General features: G+C 37.9%; 1 protein-coding gene across 1 annotated transcript in view; it reads right to left on the reverse strand.

The window, feature by feature from the left end:
- Positions 1–13,183, reverse strand: part of LOC139732582 (uncharacterized) — a gene marked incomplete at its 5' end in the record, with an annotated part of 130,299 nt that overhangs the window by 66,230 nt on the left and 50,886 nt on the right. The window contains 5 exon segments of the mRNA XM_071643435.1: positions 1–268; positions 5,577–5,765; positions 6,705–6,899; positions 7,610–7,775; positions 9,530–9,666. The exon segment at positions 1–268 is cut by the window's left edge and continues 47 nt beyond it. Coding sequence (XP_071499536.1) covers positions 1–268; positions 5,577–5,765; positions 6,705–6,899; positions 7,610–7,775; positions 9,530–9,666 — 955 coding nt within the window.

Genomic DNA, 13,183 nt, shown 5'->3' on the forward strand with positions numbered 1-13,183 from the left:
GTGGCCGTCACCGAGATGCGGCCGGAGTCGTCGGCAAAGACCTGGGGGATGTAGAGGGTGCAGGTGCCATCGTGATCCATCGAGATGCGTTTGTGCGGCATGCTCTGAATCTCCTTGCCCTCGTGGTACCACACGACCTCTGGGCGCGGACTGCCCACCACTTTGCACTCAAAGCGCGCTGGGGTCCCCTCCGACACCTCAAGATTCACAATCTTCTTTAAAAACTTAGGGGGAACCGCAAACTCGGCTGCAGACTCAATTTCTTCAACTGGAAAATAGGCCAGAGGCAGAGAGGAAGAACAAAAATACAGAGAGAGAAGATTTTAGGCAAAAAATTAAAATTGTTTCTCTTGATTTTGTTGTCTCAAAAGATGTCTATCAAGTAATTTGATAATCATTTTCTTTATTTTCGCTTCAAACAGAACAAGTAAATCAATTTCCATTTGCAGTGATGGATGCTGCTGCAGAAACTGGCATTGAGGAATATAAAACAGATATTGATATAAAGCAATGTGCATGGTTAATTTTGTGTGCAAAGCATCAGCCAGTACTGTTTAGGGTGCAGGTGCAATATGTAAAAAGGAGTGGTCCTTCATACAGACCATAAAGTCATGACAAGACCTCACTGGGAGTATTTGATACCGGAAGGCAAGTATTTGGAAACATAGCGACTCCTCAGAAATCTGCTATGGATAATTGAGTTTGATCAATGCCAAACTCGAAGTCCTGATTTTGAAAGGCATTTTGGCCAGTTATCATCAAAGCAATGGAGAAGAAGAGCAGGTGAATTATATCATTTTGGATGCGAGTATATATGCATGGTGATATATACACCTTGCTCTGGCGAGATTTGGTGGGTATATGGGTGAAGAAATTGAATATGAAGTGAGAGCAGCAAAAAAAGAAAAAAGGAATAACCGAGGGCAGTTTCAGCCTGCGTTCCCCCTAAGCTGTGCCGTGCCACAAAAATAGCCATCAAGAAATCAGACACACATCCATAGGACCTGAACGAGCAAAAATTGAATGTTTTGACTTCCAGCGTTTGACTTGTGGAAGAGGAACATTCATGCACTGTCCAGCAGCATGATCTTACCTTGTAGTAATGAGTCTGTAAAGCAAGTAATTGGCAACCATTAATTTAAGTCTTGCAATGGCTCCTCAGCGGAGATTATTAGATTTGCAATGGATGGATTAGATGACCTTCTACAGTGTCATCACTGTTTGGGGGTTAGTAAGTAGTCATGACATGAGTTAGTCAACCTGGGGTTAAAGTTTTGAGGGTATATATAAATATATGAATATACTGGTATATAAACATGTAAGAAAACAGAATGGAAAGCCTATGAAAATAAGTGCAGCACATGTTACAGCATCATTGCTACGATGGGATCATTAGACTAAGTTTGACCTGGATGTATGTCTGACACGATGGTGAATAAAAAAAACAAACACACCATCTCTACCAATCATTCCGCATTATCAATGTTCAAGATCAACTCATTCTTTTCCACGGAAAAAAAAAGAGAGAAAAGAATACGGAATATCGAAAACGATAAAGCTTAGCTGTTCACACTTCATGCTACTGTAGCCTTTAATGCACAAATCATATAGTGATGTCCAAAATTGACAGGAAATAATTGCAAAAAACAGCATAGATAGAACAAGGTGAACTAAAACAGAAGTAATATGCACACAGCTATCTGTTTGCATGACAACTCCACAGTAAAAAAAAAAAAGAAAAAAAGAAAAAAAAAGTGAGGCAATATTACATAGTTTGGCAGCATAATATTGTAGTCATCAGAACAATTACTCTGACCAACTTTTCATATGATGCTATTACTGAATTAAACATCATTCTCCGCCCATTAATATATAAGATATCAATACCTTATACAATTGTAGCTGCAACACATAGGCTAAAACTTTTCAGGGTAAATCTACCATAAATTAAGTGAAAAATACAACTTTAAGTGAAGGTTTTCATTTTTGTTAACACCTACATTTGTCTAACATATTTGAATATTTCTATCCTATAGAGGAGTTTGATATTGTATGTCAAAAGCCACACATACAGTGGAAAATAGCACATATAAAAAATAATCAGACATCACAGGAAGCTTGTGTTAACTAAAAGTTTTACGCAAATATTCCAAAAACAAATCAGTATACATTTAAACCCAACTTGAAATACATAAATACATTTTAAAGAAATGACAATGTCCAACACAGGAACCATATTGCTTTGTTATTGCAAATACACGAAAGAGGAACACAATTCAAGCCACACAGTATTATAGTCTAAAACTGAAATATTCTTCGCTGAAAAAAAAGAAGCTCTGAATTAGACTACATGCCAGTTCTCTGTTCAAATCATCACCTTCCAGGCATTGAGAATCAAGTTCATCGAGTATTTCCAAATTATTTGTCTCTCTTTTGAAAGGAAATTTGAATTTCTGACTGCACTTTTCAGAAATTGCACAAAAGATCTTATTACCAGACCTACCTGTATATTGCAAAATCACTGATTCTTATTTTCACTAGTTTTTTAGCTATTGCACATATCTACAAAGTGGCAAGCTATGTGAAATGTCTATTCACTGCGGTAAGTCCATGATTCTAACACTTACAGAGACGTTGATGAAAGTTAACATGAATGTAATTCTCTCTGACACTATTCTAGGTGTCTTTACAACAATTTGAGGAAAGAATAAAATTATATCAAATTCAGATGTACACAAATATTTGCATAATATCCTATGAATTTGAAGGCACTTCTGGCATTGCCAATTTGGCATCTTTTTTCCCCAAACATGGGTGTAAAGGGACCAATATAAAAAAAGAGAAAATTCTGATGAACGCAAACAAAAATGTCAACATGCATGAAACTAATAAACAAATGTACACTTTCACATTACTTCAGTCTAGTCTAACAGCAAACGTCAATTGTAAGATCAGTTTTGCAAAATTCTCTAAAACATCCCTTTACCATAATATTTCACACAGCTTTTTTTATTGTTTTTGTATTTTCCTTACATATTTTGGCACTGTAACAATCATATGAACACAATAAGCAGTATCAAAGCAATCAGGGAAATATACAATGATCAAAACATCTGCATCAGAGCTTTCAGACTGACATAAATTCAACTCTGTCATGATCACTAGCATCTTTACTTTAAGTTTTATAAAGCACATTTTTAAGTACTCGGTCTGCAAGAAATGAAGGCCTGACTTTCAATTTGTTTGTTTCCAGCAACAAAGACTGGTCATAGATACTAGTATTTGAAGGGAAAACAATGGGGAAAAATGCTCCTTGCATTTACTGTGAGATAATTTAAATCATACATTGTACATGTACGTGAAATACTGTGGTCACCTACTAAGAAAGCTGAACGAGATTATCTCCCTACACTTTGTTCATGTATTATGCCTAACCCTATGCAGCTTACATTTGTACATCAAGTCATACAGTACTGTAGATAGGTCCAGATTTTCTTTATCCTTGCTCACCTACTGTACAAGCATAGCATTTATAGAATTAGATGCAAAAACCCTTAACATTGTTTCTCGTGTCCTGAAAAGCTCTTTTGAAGCTTTCTTTATGACATGCATATTTAGTAAATGAATTTGTTGCTTCCCTTCTGGACTTGGCAGATTGCCAGTTACAAGTTTGTTACTTTTCTTTTTCTTCATCCATCCACTATCTACCTCACATTCTTAAACCTCTTTCTTAGTGCTGAAAAATAAATGCAAAAGTGCACTTCAGTTCGAACTCAAAATGATTATCATCAAGTGATGTAACGGCATAAGCAGTGCAATTGTGTCTATGTGCAGCTAGTCCTATAGCCTAGTAGAGAGAGGGTAAAAAAAACCTGAAGCAAGGTTTATATTGCTGTTCTCCTCAGAAAAGGTTACAACTTGCTTTCTTAAAAAGGTTACATGGTTTCACTGTATCAAAAATGAATTCTTAGAAACTTCAAGGTTAAAAAGAAATACAATTGCTCACTGTCCGTTGGACAAGACATTTCAGCAAGCACATGCTCAAATATACGCCAAAACAAAGAAAACAAAATGTTCCTTTTTCTTTTTAGTTTTAGTCATTTTGCTATTTTTATGTTTAGCTTTATGCCAGACAGTGCAGTGTACTTTAAGTGCATTATATTAGTGAGTCTATCCACTCTGTGCAAAAGAGGGCAAAATCCTCGCGTTAAACAATGATTACAGCTTGTGCATGTGCGTTGCAAAGCGTGAGAATACTATTCTACATGAGCAGGTGGATGCTGAGATGTAGAATGGTTCCTGGATGTCAACATGTCCGCAACAAGTCAGAACAGTGAGCAACTGCATCCTCACCCCATCCACAGAAATCCTCCTTGGACGTAGAGCGTTACATTTATACAACCATGACATTTTGGATGAGCAAGAGAAACAGAGTAACACAAGAAGAAATGATTGTGATTTTTTGCTCAGTTGGACCGGGACTCCCAATTTCACACAAAGTTGCTCTGATAGCAACTCTTGCTAAAGTGCAAAGGGGCAAATGTCGTGATGGTAATGACAAGAATGCAGCCTCTCGATTAGCTACTGCTTCAAGAAGTTGCTGATCTAGCAAGAATTGCGATCCTAACATCTTTCTTACGAAATGAGTCCACAGTGTCTTTGGTTTAATGTGTTCTAGGCCATGGTTGGTAAATAATCATTTAGCTATGAGGTACAGCAAAAGATGAATGATAGATCAGATCTGACATTTTAATCTTCAAGCAAGATATTGTGATCGTTCAGCACTAGAATTTCATTGTAATCAAAATAAGCTTTGTTTAAAAAAAAAAAGAAGAAGTTGAGGCTCTCTAAATCGACCAGACCAGCTCAATAACTCTGAATCACATTCTTTCAGTATTTCTTTTCTTCCAGACCCGCAAATATGGAGGAGAGTTTTTATCAAGACGATCACGGAGCATAAATGAAGTCCGTCAAAGGAGGTCGCTTTCGTTCTACATTTACTTCTCGTTAGAACACTCCTTTATTCTCGCTAACAGGTACCAAAATACACTGGCGACTACAGGCTTTCTTGTTCAGAAACCAAACACTTCACTTCTCAGTGACTGAAATCTCTACAGCATGAAAACTGAATGATGAAGAATATGATATAAAATGAAAGAGGGTGGTGAGTGGTCCCTGATGCTAACTATGACCGTTAATCCTCAGAGAGTAGAGTTTTAAAATACACTAAATACGATGTTGTCTATTAATGAAAGAAAAGAAAAATGATTACGGCAGTGTAAATAGTCGATAGAAAGTGGATAAATTGCCTAATAAGCTATAAATTACAGCTGAGTGAATATCAGTGCCGATGATATGAGAGTAATATCAACTCCAGTAAAAAAAGATTACATGATTTATCAAAAACACCACAACAAAAGTGTAGCACATAAATAGATATTATCACAAAGAAAAGAACATTAGTACATCCGACGAACAGCGGTTCCGATGTTCTCTACCGAATACATGAGTTTGCTTCCGATCAAGGTGATAGAATATTGGAGTGCCCCCTCACAGTTCTTCAGATTCCCACTCACCTTGTACGCTAAGATTGCCGCTGCACGACACGCGGCCGGCGTTGTTGAACGCCTCGCACATGTACACGCCCTGATCCTCGGGGAAGACCTCGTGAATCTGTAGGCGGGCGACCGAGTCAACGTAGCTCATGCGGAAGTAGCGCGATGGCTTGATGATGGCGCCGTTCAAGTACCAATTTATCACAGGAGCTGTCACAGAAGGGGAGAGAGGAGAGAGAAATTTATACAGTGATTGATCAACCATCATTCTTCTACACAATTCCATTTTCTTATTGAAGACTAGTATTACAAGACTAGTTACAATGAAGACTAGTACATTGAAGACTAGTTACAATTGTACATTATTTTATGAAATGATCTGTACATTACACAGAAATAAGTACATAGATATTTAGTATTTCAGTTGAGTGATTATTATGCATTAAAAGGATGGTATAGTATTGGTGGAGATGAGAATTGGGATTTTAACTTTTTGCAAGATATCAAGAAACAACTTTGAAATAGTACAGACCATACCATTCTAAGAGGACTTCAATGTTTATTTGATGAAAATTTGTTTTGGAATGGCTGAGACATTCAAAAACAAAGTAAAACAAAGCGCTCGTAATAAAAGGTGGATCCCACCTTTTATTACGATCCCTCTGTTTTGGATATCTCTGCCATTTCAAAACCAATTTTCATCAAATAAATGCTGAATTCCTCTTTGAATTCATGTTCTTTCATATTTCATAAAATGTTTCTCATTATCTCAACAAAAAACGTTAGAAACCTGAAGTTAGCTCTCAACCAAAACTATACAAATCTTTTAACATAAAATTATACAGTCATGTAATTGCTCTATTCTTATAGTCAGCTAAATACGAGTGTACATGCACATTATGTAATGTTATGCCTGTATATTCCAACATTATTATGCTGACAATCATTGTGACAAATACATTCAATCCTTTCTATACCAGTGACTTTGGACAGTGTGTGCAATGCTATATGTTTTTCTGTGCCAAGTAGTGCTCAAAAAGCACACAAAGTGTAAACAAAAGTGAACCACATTTCTCACTGAAACCATCATCATCATGGAAACGGTTGACACAAACTACACAAAAATCCTGACTGGGGTCCTCTACTCACGGGGTGTGGCAGTCACTTCGCAAGCAAGCTCCACGGGGCTGCCTTCGGGCACCATGCAATCTGTCAAGACGCTGAGGAACGCTGGCAAGGAAGCCTGCCCCACCGCTGGAACCTCTGGGTGACGTTTGGCCTGCTCTGGGGCTTGAGGATGTTGAGGACGCATCTGTGGCTCAAAGGCCTCACCAGGGGGTGGGGCTAGTGATGTGGAAAAGAGGACCATTTTGGAGTTTTTGCATTCGAGAAGTGAAAATGCCTTTCTCAACTTACATTGTAGTTTCTCTCCAAAAGAACTTGGTGCCCCTTTTCAGAAGACTGGTCTCCCCCATCCCAAACCCACTTCCACACACTGGCATCCCGTGCATGACTGCACCCCTCCACACGACTGATGCTCCTTACAAGGCATGGGCCTCCTACAAGAGGAAACCATCCTATATGGATTGTCTGTCCCACAAAACCATTGCCCCCAAAAGACTCATTTCCCTTTGATAACGGTAACCCCTGTATGGACTGTCTCCTAAAATACCAGTGGTTCCACAAAACTACTACCCTAACTAGAGCAGTAGCCCCAAAGACCAGCACCCCAAACAAGACCTGGCCATTCTCCAAGACCTGTCTATTGTATTCTAGAAGGCACAGGACCAGTACCTCTTACAGGAGAGGTAAGACTGGCACATCATAGAAAACTTATTAATACCCCACAAACATTCTTTACTCCTCAAGAATGGTACCTTCTACAAAATTGGTAATGCCTACAAAGACAGAGGGTAGCCCTGCCAAAGTGACGTCCCCTGTACATGATATGTCCCATAAAAACTGTTAAACCCCCCTCCCTTCCCCCTTCCTCCCCAAATTGGTGTCCAGTACATCCAAATATTCCAACTACATTTGTAGCTACCCTTACTTACCTTGTACTTCTATCTGGAAGGACTGCAAGTTCTTTCCGGCTGGGCTGGATATCTCCACGTTGTAGACGCCAGCATCCTCCGGAAGACATTCCAGGATGAGTAAGGTGTGGATGGAACCATCCTGAAGAATCTTCATGCGCGGAACGCTGGACAGCAGCCGGCCGTCCTGTGCACATACAATACAAATCACTTAACTTTAAATGTGCTTAAAGGACAAGTTCACCTTCATAGACATGTGGGTTGAGTGAATACAGCAATATTAGTAGAACATATCAGTGAGAGTTTGAGCAAAATCGGACAATCCGTTAAAAAGTTATGATTTTTGGAAGTTTCTGCTCTGTCACGGCTGGATGAAAAGACTACTATAGCTTGTGATGTCACATGAGTACAACGATATAAAGAAAAAATAAAGAAAATTCACTATATTTCCATTTTTCTCGCATAACAAAAGAACACTTGACTTCTCTCTTTCAGAAGGCAGAGGGAATAATATTACCCTTAACATACGTCAGTTGCAAGTCAAAGAAATGTGCACTTTATTCAAAAAGTAAAGTTTTGTGAAATTCTCTTTTTATTTTCTTTGTGTAGTTGTACGCATGTGACATCATACACTGTAGAAGTCTTCTCTTCCAGCAGTGACTGCGCAGATACTTAAAATATTCGTAACTTTTGAACGGATTGTCCAATTTTCCTCAAACTTTCACTGATGTGTTCTACTAATATTGCTGCATTCTCTCAACCCACATGTCTATGAAAGTGAACTTGTCCTTTAATATAAAGTATCATATTGCATCAGATGCAAGATCAAATGGCAATGGAATCAGGCTTTTTCTTTGATTTCTTTCTTCAACTCTGTGTGCCGAGTTTGCACACGTAACTCAGTCAATGGCTTGCCAACTTTTTATAATAATTTTGCTCAACTGCACAAACATGCATGAACGCATTTGCTTTGAGTACTGGCCTTTTGAAAGAAAATACAGTAGCTGAAGCTTTGTCATGACATTTACATCACATCAAAGCCTGCAAGTTTCTCTGCAACCTTCCTCTACTGTATTTCGAGCATAAACGCTTCAATCAAAAAAGTTACATACCTGTAGCTTTGGAAAACATGATATTTTCAGAAAGCACTCATACAATGTACATGGCAAATTTCAGAATAAGGTGGTACACAGGAGGGTTCAACACCCTGGCACATATAGAGTTAATTAGTGACCCGCTACAACAAAATGATCCTAAAGTCGGTGGAGGACAATTTTCTGAAAATTACATGACATTATTTCCTTACTCTTCCACTTTAATTTCATATATAACACGACTCGGTAGTACTCGGTTGCGGAGATATCAATGATTTGATATGGTTTTTCTTTTTGTCTTTTGATATGTCGAGCTGTTTAGGAAATCAGCATTTCGAGAAAACCGCCTTCAAAGTTTTCCTTCCGACGCTATCATGATCAAAGGGAGGCAAGACAGTTTTCACCTCTTGACAATAGAAGGTATGCTCCTAGTTTGTAGCAACCTCTGTGATGTTCCTTCAAGCTCAGCGCCAGCGATCTACACACGACCAATCAGTAGCCAGAATGCCACACACTGACCAATGAGATCACTCCCTCGTTGCTAGGGGTGGAGTTTAGCTGAGGTGCCAAATTCAAATCTTCGGACATGCTTCTGTTCCATTGAAAGTTGGAAAATCATGGCCCAGAAAAATACTAATTTCTTGCCTTTCCTTTGATCATTTAGCTTCGATATTTCGGCAGATGATAGACAATACTTTAGACTACAAATTACGCCAAAAACAGAAATCTGACAGTTTTGACCAATTTTGATGATCTGACTTTAAACTCAATTTTCTCAGCTCAGTAATCAGCGACTTTAGAATCCTTTTGTTGTGGCATGTCACATATTGTAACACGAGCCACTAACCTTTGACCAGACAACCTTTGGTGCCGGCTGTCCAGCGATTCGGCACGATATCCTGACTGGTTCTCCAGGAATACCAGTTGTCATCGGCGGTGGCGTGGCGATGAATATTGGCGCTTCCTTTACTGGCTCTGCTACCGCTGTGAAAAAGGGGGACAAAAAATGAATGATAAAGTTTTAATGTATATTGTACATATATGTGTATGTAGTCACACATTTACACTCACTTCAATATGTACATAGCAACATGAAAATGAATCATATTACACCATTCTGGCATGAAAATAATGTTTATGATTTGCTCTTTGATATGAATTTGCATGTAGATTTGACAAAGTTGAATGAAATCATTTACAGGTCCAGAATGCTTCTGAAAAGTTTATATGATGTTTTGCACATTGGCCTACATTAGATTTGCTATTTGTCCTTTATCAAATACAATTAAAATGACACATTCTGGATGTCACTGGAAGCTACAAAAAGAAAAACCAGCAGCAACATTGACTTGCTATCATCACTTGACTATATCTTTACTTTTTAATAAGTTAACATATGTATGCTAGTAAGAGTAACAACACACACTGTTAACACTGCAAAGCGAAGGCTGAAAACTTCATGTCTGAAAGTGATCAACAGTAGCACTTTGCAGACCGTTTGTATGCCATCAAATCATTTTGTCTCTTTATCTAATCTACAATGCATGTGGTGCTTTTATAGCTACAGAAATAGATGAACGTACTGTATTTTTGTATATCAAGAGTTCGCCAAATATCACCTCTGTGCTAAAATCTGTAGTACAATGTACATGCTGCAGGCTTTCTGATTTATTTGCCAGCTTGCCTGTAGCCAAGCGCCCTCTTTTGTTCATTATCAGTCCATTCAAGCACTGTTGTTTGCATGATTTTAAAGTTATTGACACTTTGTTGCTAGCTACATTAGATGGGACTTGTGTGTATGTGAATACACACGCACACAATCACATATTACACAAACCCGGTGAAAGATAAATACTTGTACATGTACACTTTTTGGACATGGTAAAATGTACAATGTACGTGTACTATTCTCCTTTAACCCGTTGAGGACGGTTTGATTTTGCTACAACACGCATTTCCCATAGACGCCTGCCCGAGTATACTCGGGACTCGTCCTCAACAGGTTAAGAAAGAGCAAAAAAAATGCCTGCAAAGAAGAAACTTACTGCAGAAGAAAGAGTGTTATGCATGGCACAGAAAATATTAATTTTCTCGAACAACCTCAAAAATTACACTTAATTGATCCCTTTTTTCAGTTACACCTAGTTTATGACACTTCTCAGCAAAATATAGTGTATCAAATGCACCACATGCCAGAGTTCAGTATTTGTGAGCCATTTCCAATACACAAAGGGTAACTTTTACTTCAGTCAGGCATTAAGCAAAGGAAATGCAAGAATCCCTGTACCAACTACTCTAAAGACTAATCAGAGACAAAATCAGACTGTGAAAATGAGTAACTACAGAGTACAACTGAGCCCCGTTTCACAAAAGTCGAAGGATGGCAACTCTTGCTGAAATGGCAATTTTCCATAGCAACAACCAATCAGGAAGCTGGATTCTTGTCGTTACCATGACAATTGTCATTCCAGCAAATGTTGCAATCATATCAGCTTTTTATGAAATGGGACCTGAACTTATTAAGAGTAAACTTTTGTGTGTATCTGAGTTTGGATATAATACTTTTATGAAATGATAATGAGATGATATGATCAAATTTACCTTTGCCTTGAAACCTTTCTTATATATTAATGATAAAATTGATCTTCTCAACATGACTACTATGATACACCACTGACACCTATTAAACTCAGCATGGAAGATTTCATGATCGAAGCTCACAGACAAATGCTTTTGATAGATACATGTAAATCACAACATGACATCATGGTGGTAGATGTAGATACAATGTGCTTTTTAAAGGGTATGTTGGGAGATTCCAAAGGACGACTCCCTTATGGCTCATCCACTTACATGATGTTTTCACATAATAGACAAAAGTGGGGTCATGTACATGGAAATCTACTTATGGCATAAGATGTAGGAAATGCTAACTACAATGTACACTACATACAATGTACGACTTGAAGATCCATCAGAGAGGGAAAATGCTATACGTGGTGCAGAGCTACAGATGGAACAATACTGTATAAGCTGGTATTTTTGCGAATTTTGCGAATCACTGTTGGCCCGTGCATTTAAAAAAAACCCGAAAATGTCGCCATGCACTAGGCTACTAAAACATTTACAATAGCCTTGGCGTCAATTTGCGAAAATAACATCTTGTGAAAATGTCTGTTACCAGCTCAATCGCGAAAATAACATCTCGCAAAAATAACATCTCGCAAAAATGTCCATTACCAGCTCAATCTCGAAAATATCTGTACGCAAAAAGTATACAGTATAATGTATACAGTATACTGTGGCAAACAAACTCACACAGGTCTCCATCGACATAAATTCGTTGATATCAAATGTATATAATTATTGGCTATGATTGGACTGTGAAAATTAGATCGCACTGGAAGAGAGCAGTCATGAGGAAAGGGTAATCTCAGACATGAATGCTGTACTTGTACACAGGAAGTCACTTTACTGATGTCTTCTTACAGTTTAAAGGGGTCGTACAGTTCTGGTTGAGATCTAATTTCAGGTTTCTAACATTTTTTGGTGAGATAATGAGAAACCTCCTATGAAATACGAAAGAGCATGTAATTTTATGAGAAATTTAACATTTATTTGATGAAAATTGGTTTTGAAATGGCTGAGATATCCAAAAAAGAGCGATTCTAATAAAGTGTGGGACCCACACTTTATCACGATCGCTTTGTTTTACTTTGTTTTTGGATGATTCAGTCATTCCAAACCCGATTTTCATCAAATAAACTTTGAATTCCTCTTAAAATGGTATGCTCTGTATTGTATCATAAATGTTTTCTTGGTATCTCGCAAAAATTTAAAAGAATAATTTTCATCTCCACCAATACTGGACCATCCCTTTAACCTTTTGCATGCTTTGAGTGCTGACTGACACAGGAAACCCAATAAGCGTTGTACACACTGTCCAAAGGTCCATGGCAAAGGAAGTGTTTAAGACATTACCTGCCAAATTATTGTAAGATCCTGGACAGTGGAGTCCATTTACTTAGCAAACTACCAACTGTTACACTATGGCATTAAATGAGTTGATTTGAAAAATTTGTTGTGCTAAGAAATGTTAATGATTTTAGACTGCACACAATTCTAATTATCATCTAGAACACTACAAAGAAAAGACACAATGTTTGTTTCAGAAGCAAAACCAAAACTTGAAATATAACCACAAAAAAAGTACAAGCAAACAGTGTACATATCAGAGAAAATACATGTGTGAGATGTTTAAGGGTACGAATCCACCATAACAAGTTGTACCACCAGATGCAAGATAATCTTGCAAGATTTAATTCTGATGTGGACATACAGTTGTATAACCCTTTACCTACATGTACAAGGTTTTTAATTTTTGCAGAGACTCTGCAACAAGCCAAGCAGATTCCCATGGGCAATGGGGTAAGGATCCCATTTGCAGATATGAAGAAGTAATGTAGTGCTGGGAAGAGGTCCTAACACCCTACAACACCAT

Source organism: Diadema antillarum, unplaced genomic scaffold (assembly GCF_040938485.1).
Source record: "Diadema antillarum isolate AM-2024a unplaced genomic scaffold, OU_Dant_1.0 seq00000437_RagTag, whole genome shotgun sequence".
Lineage (NCBI taxonomy): Eukaryota > Metazoa > Echinodermata > Echinoidea > Diadematoida > Diadematidae > Diadema > Diadema antillarum.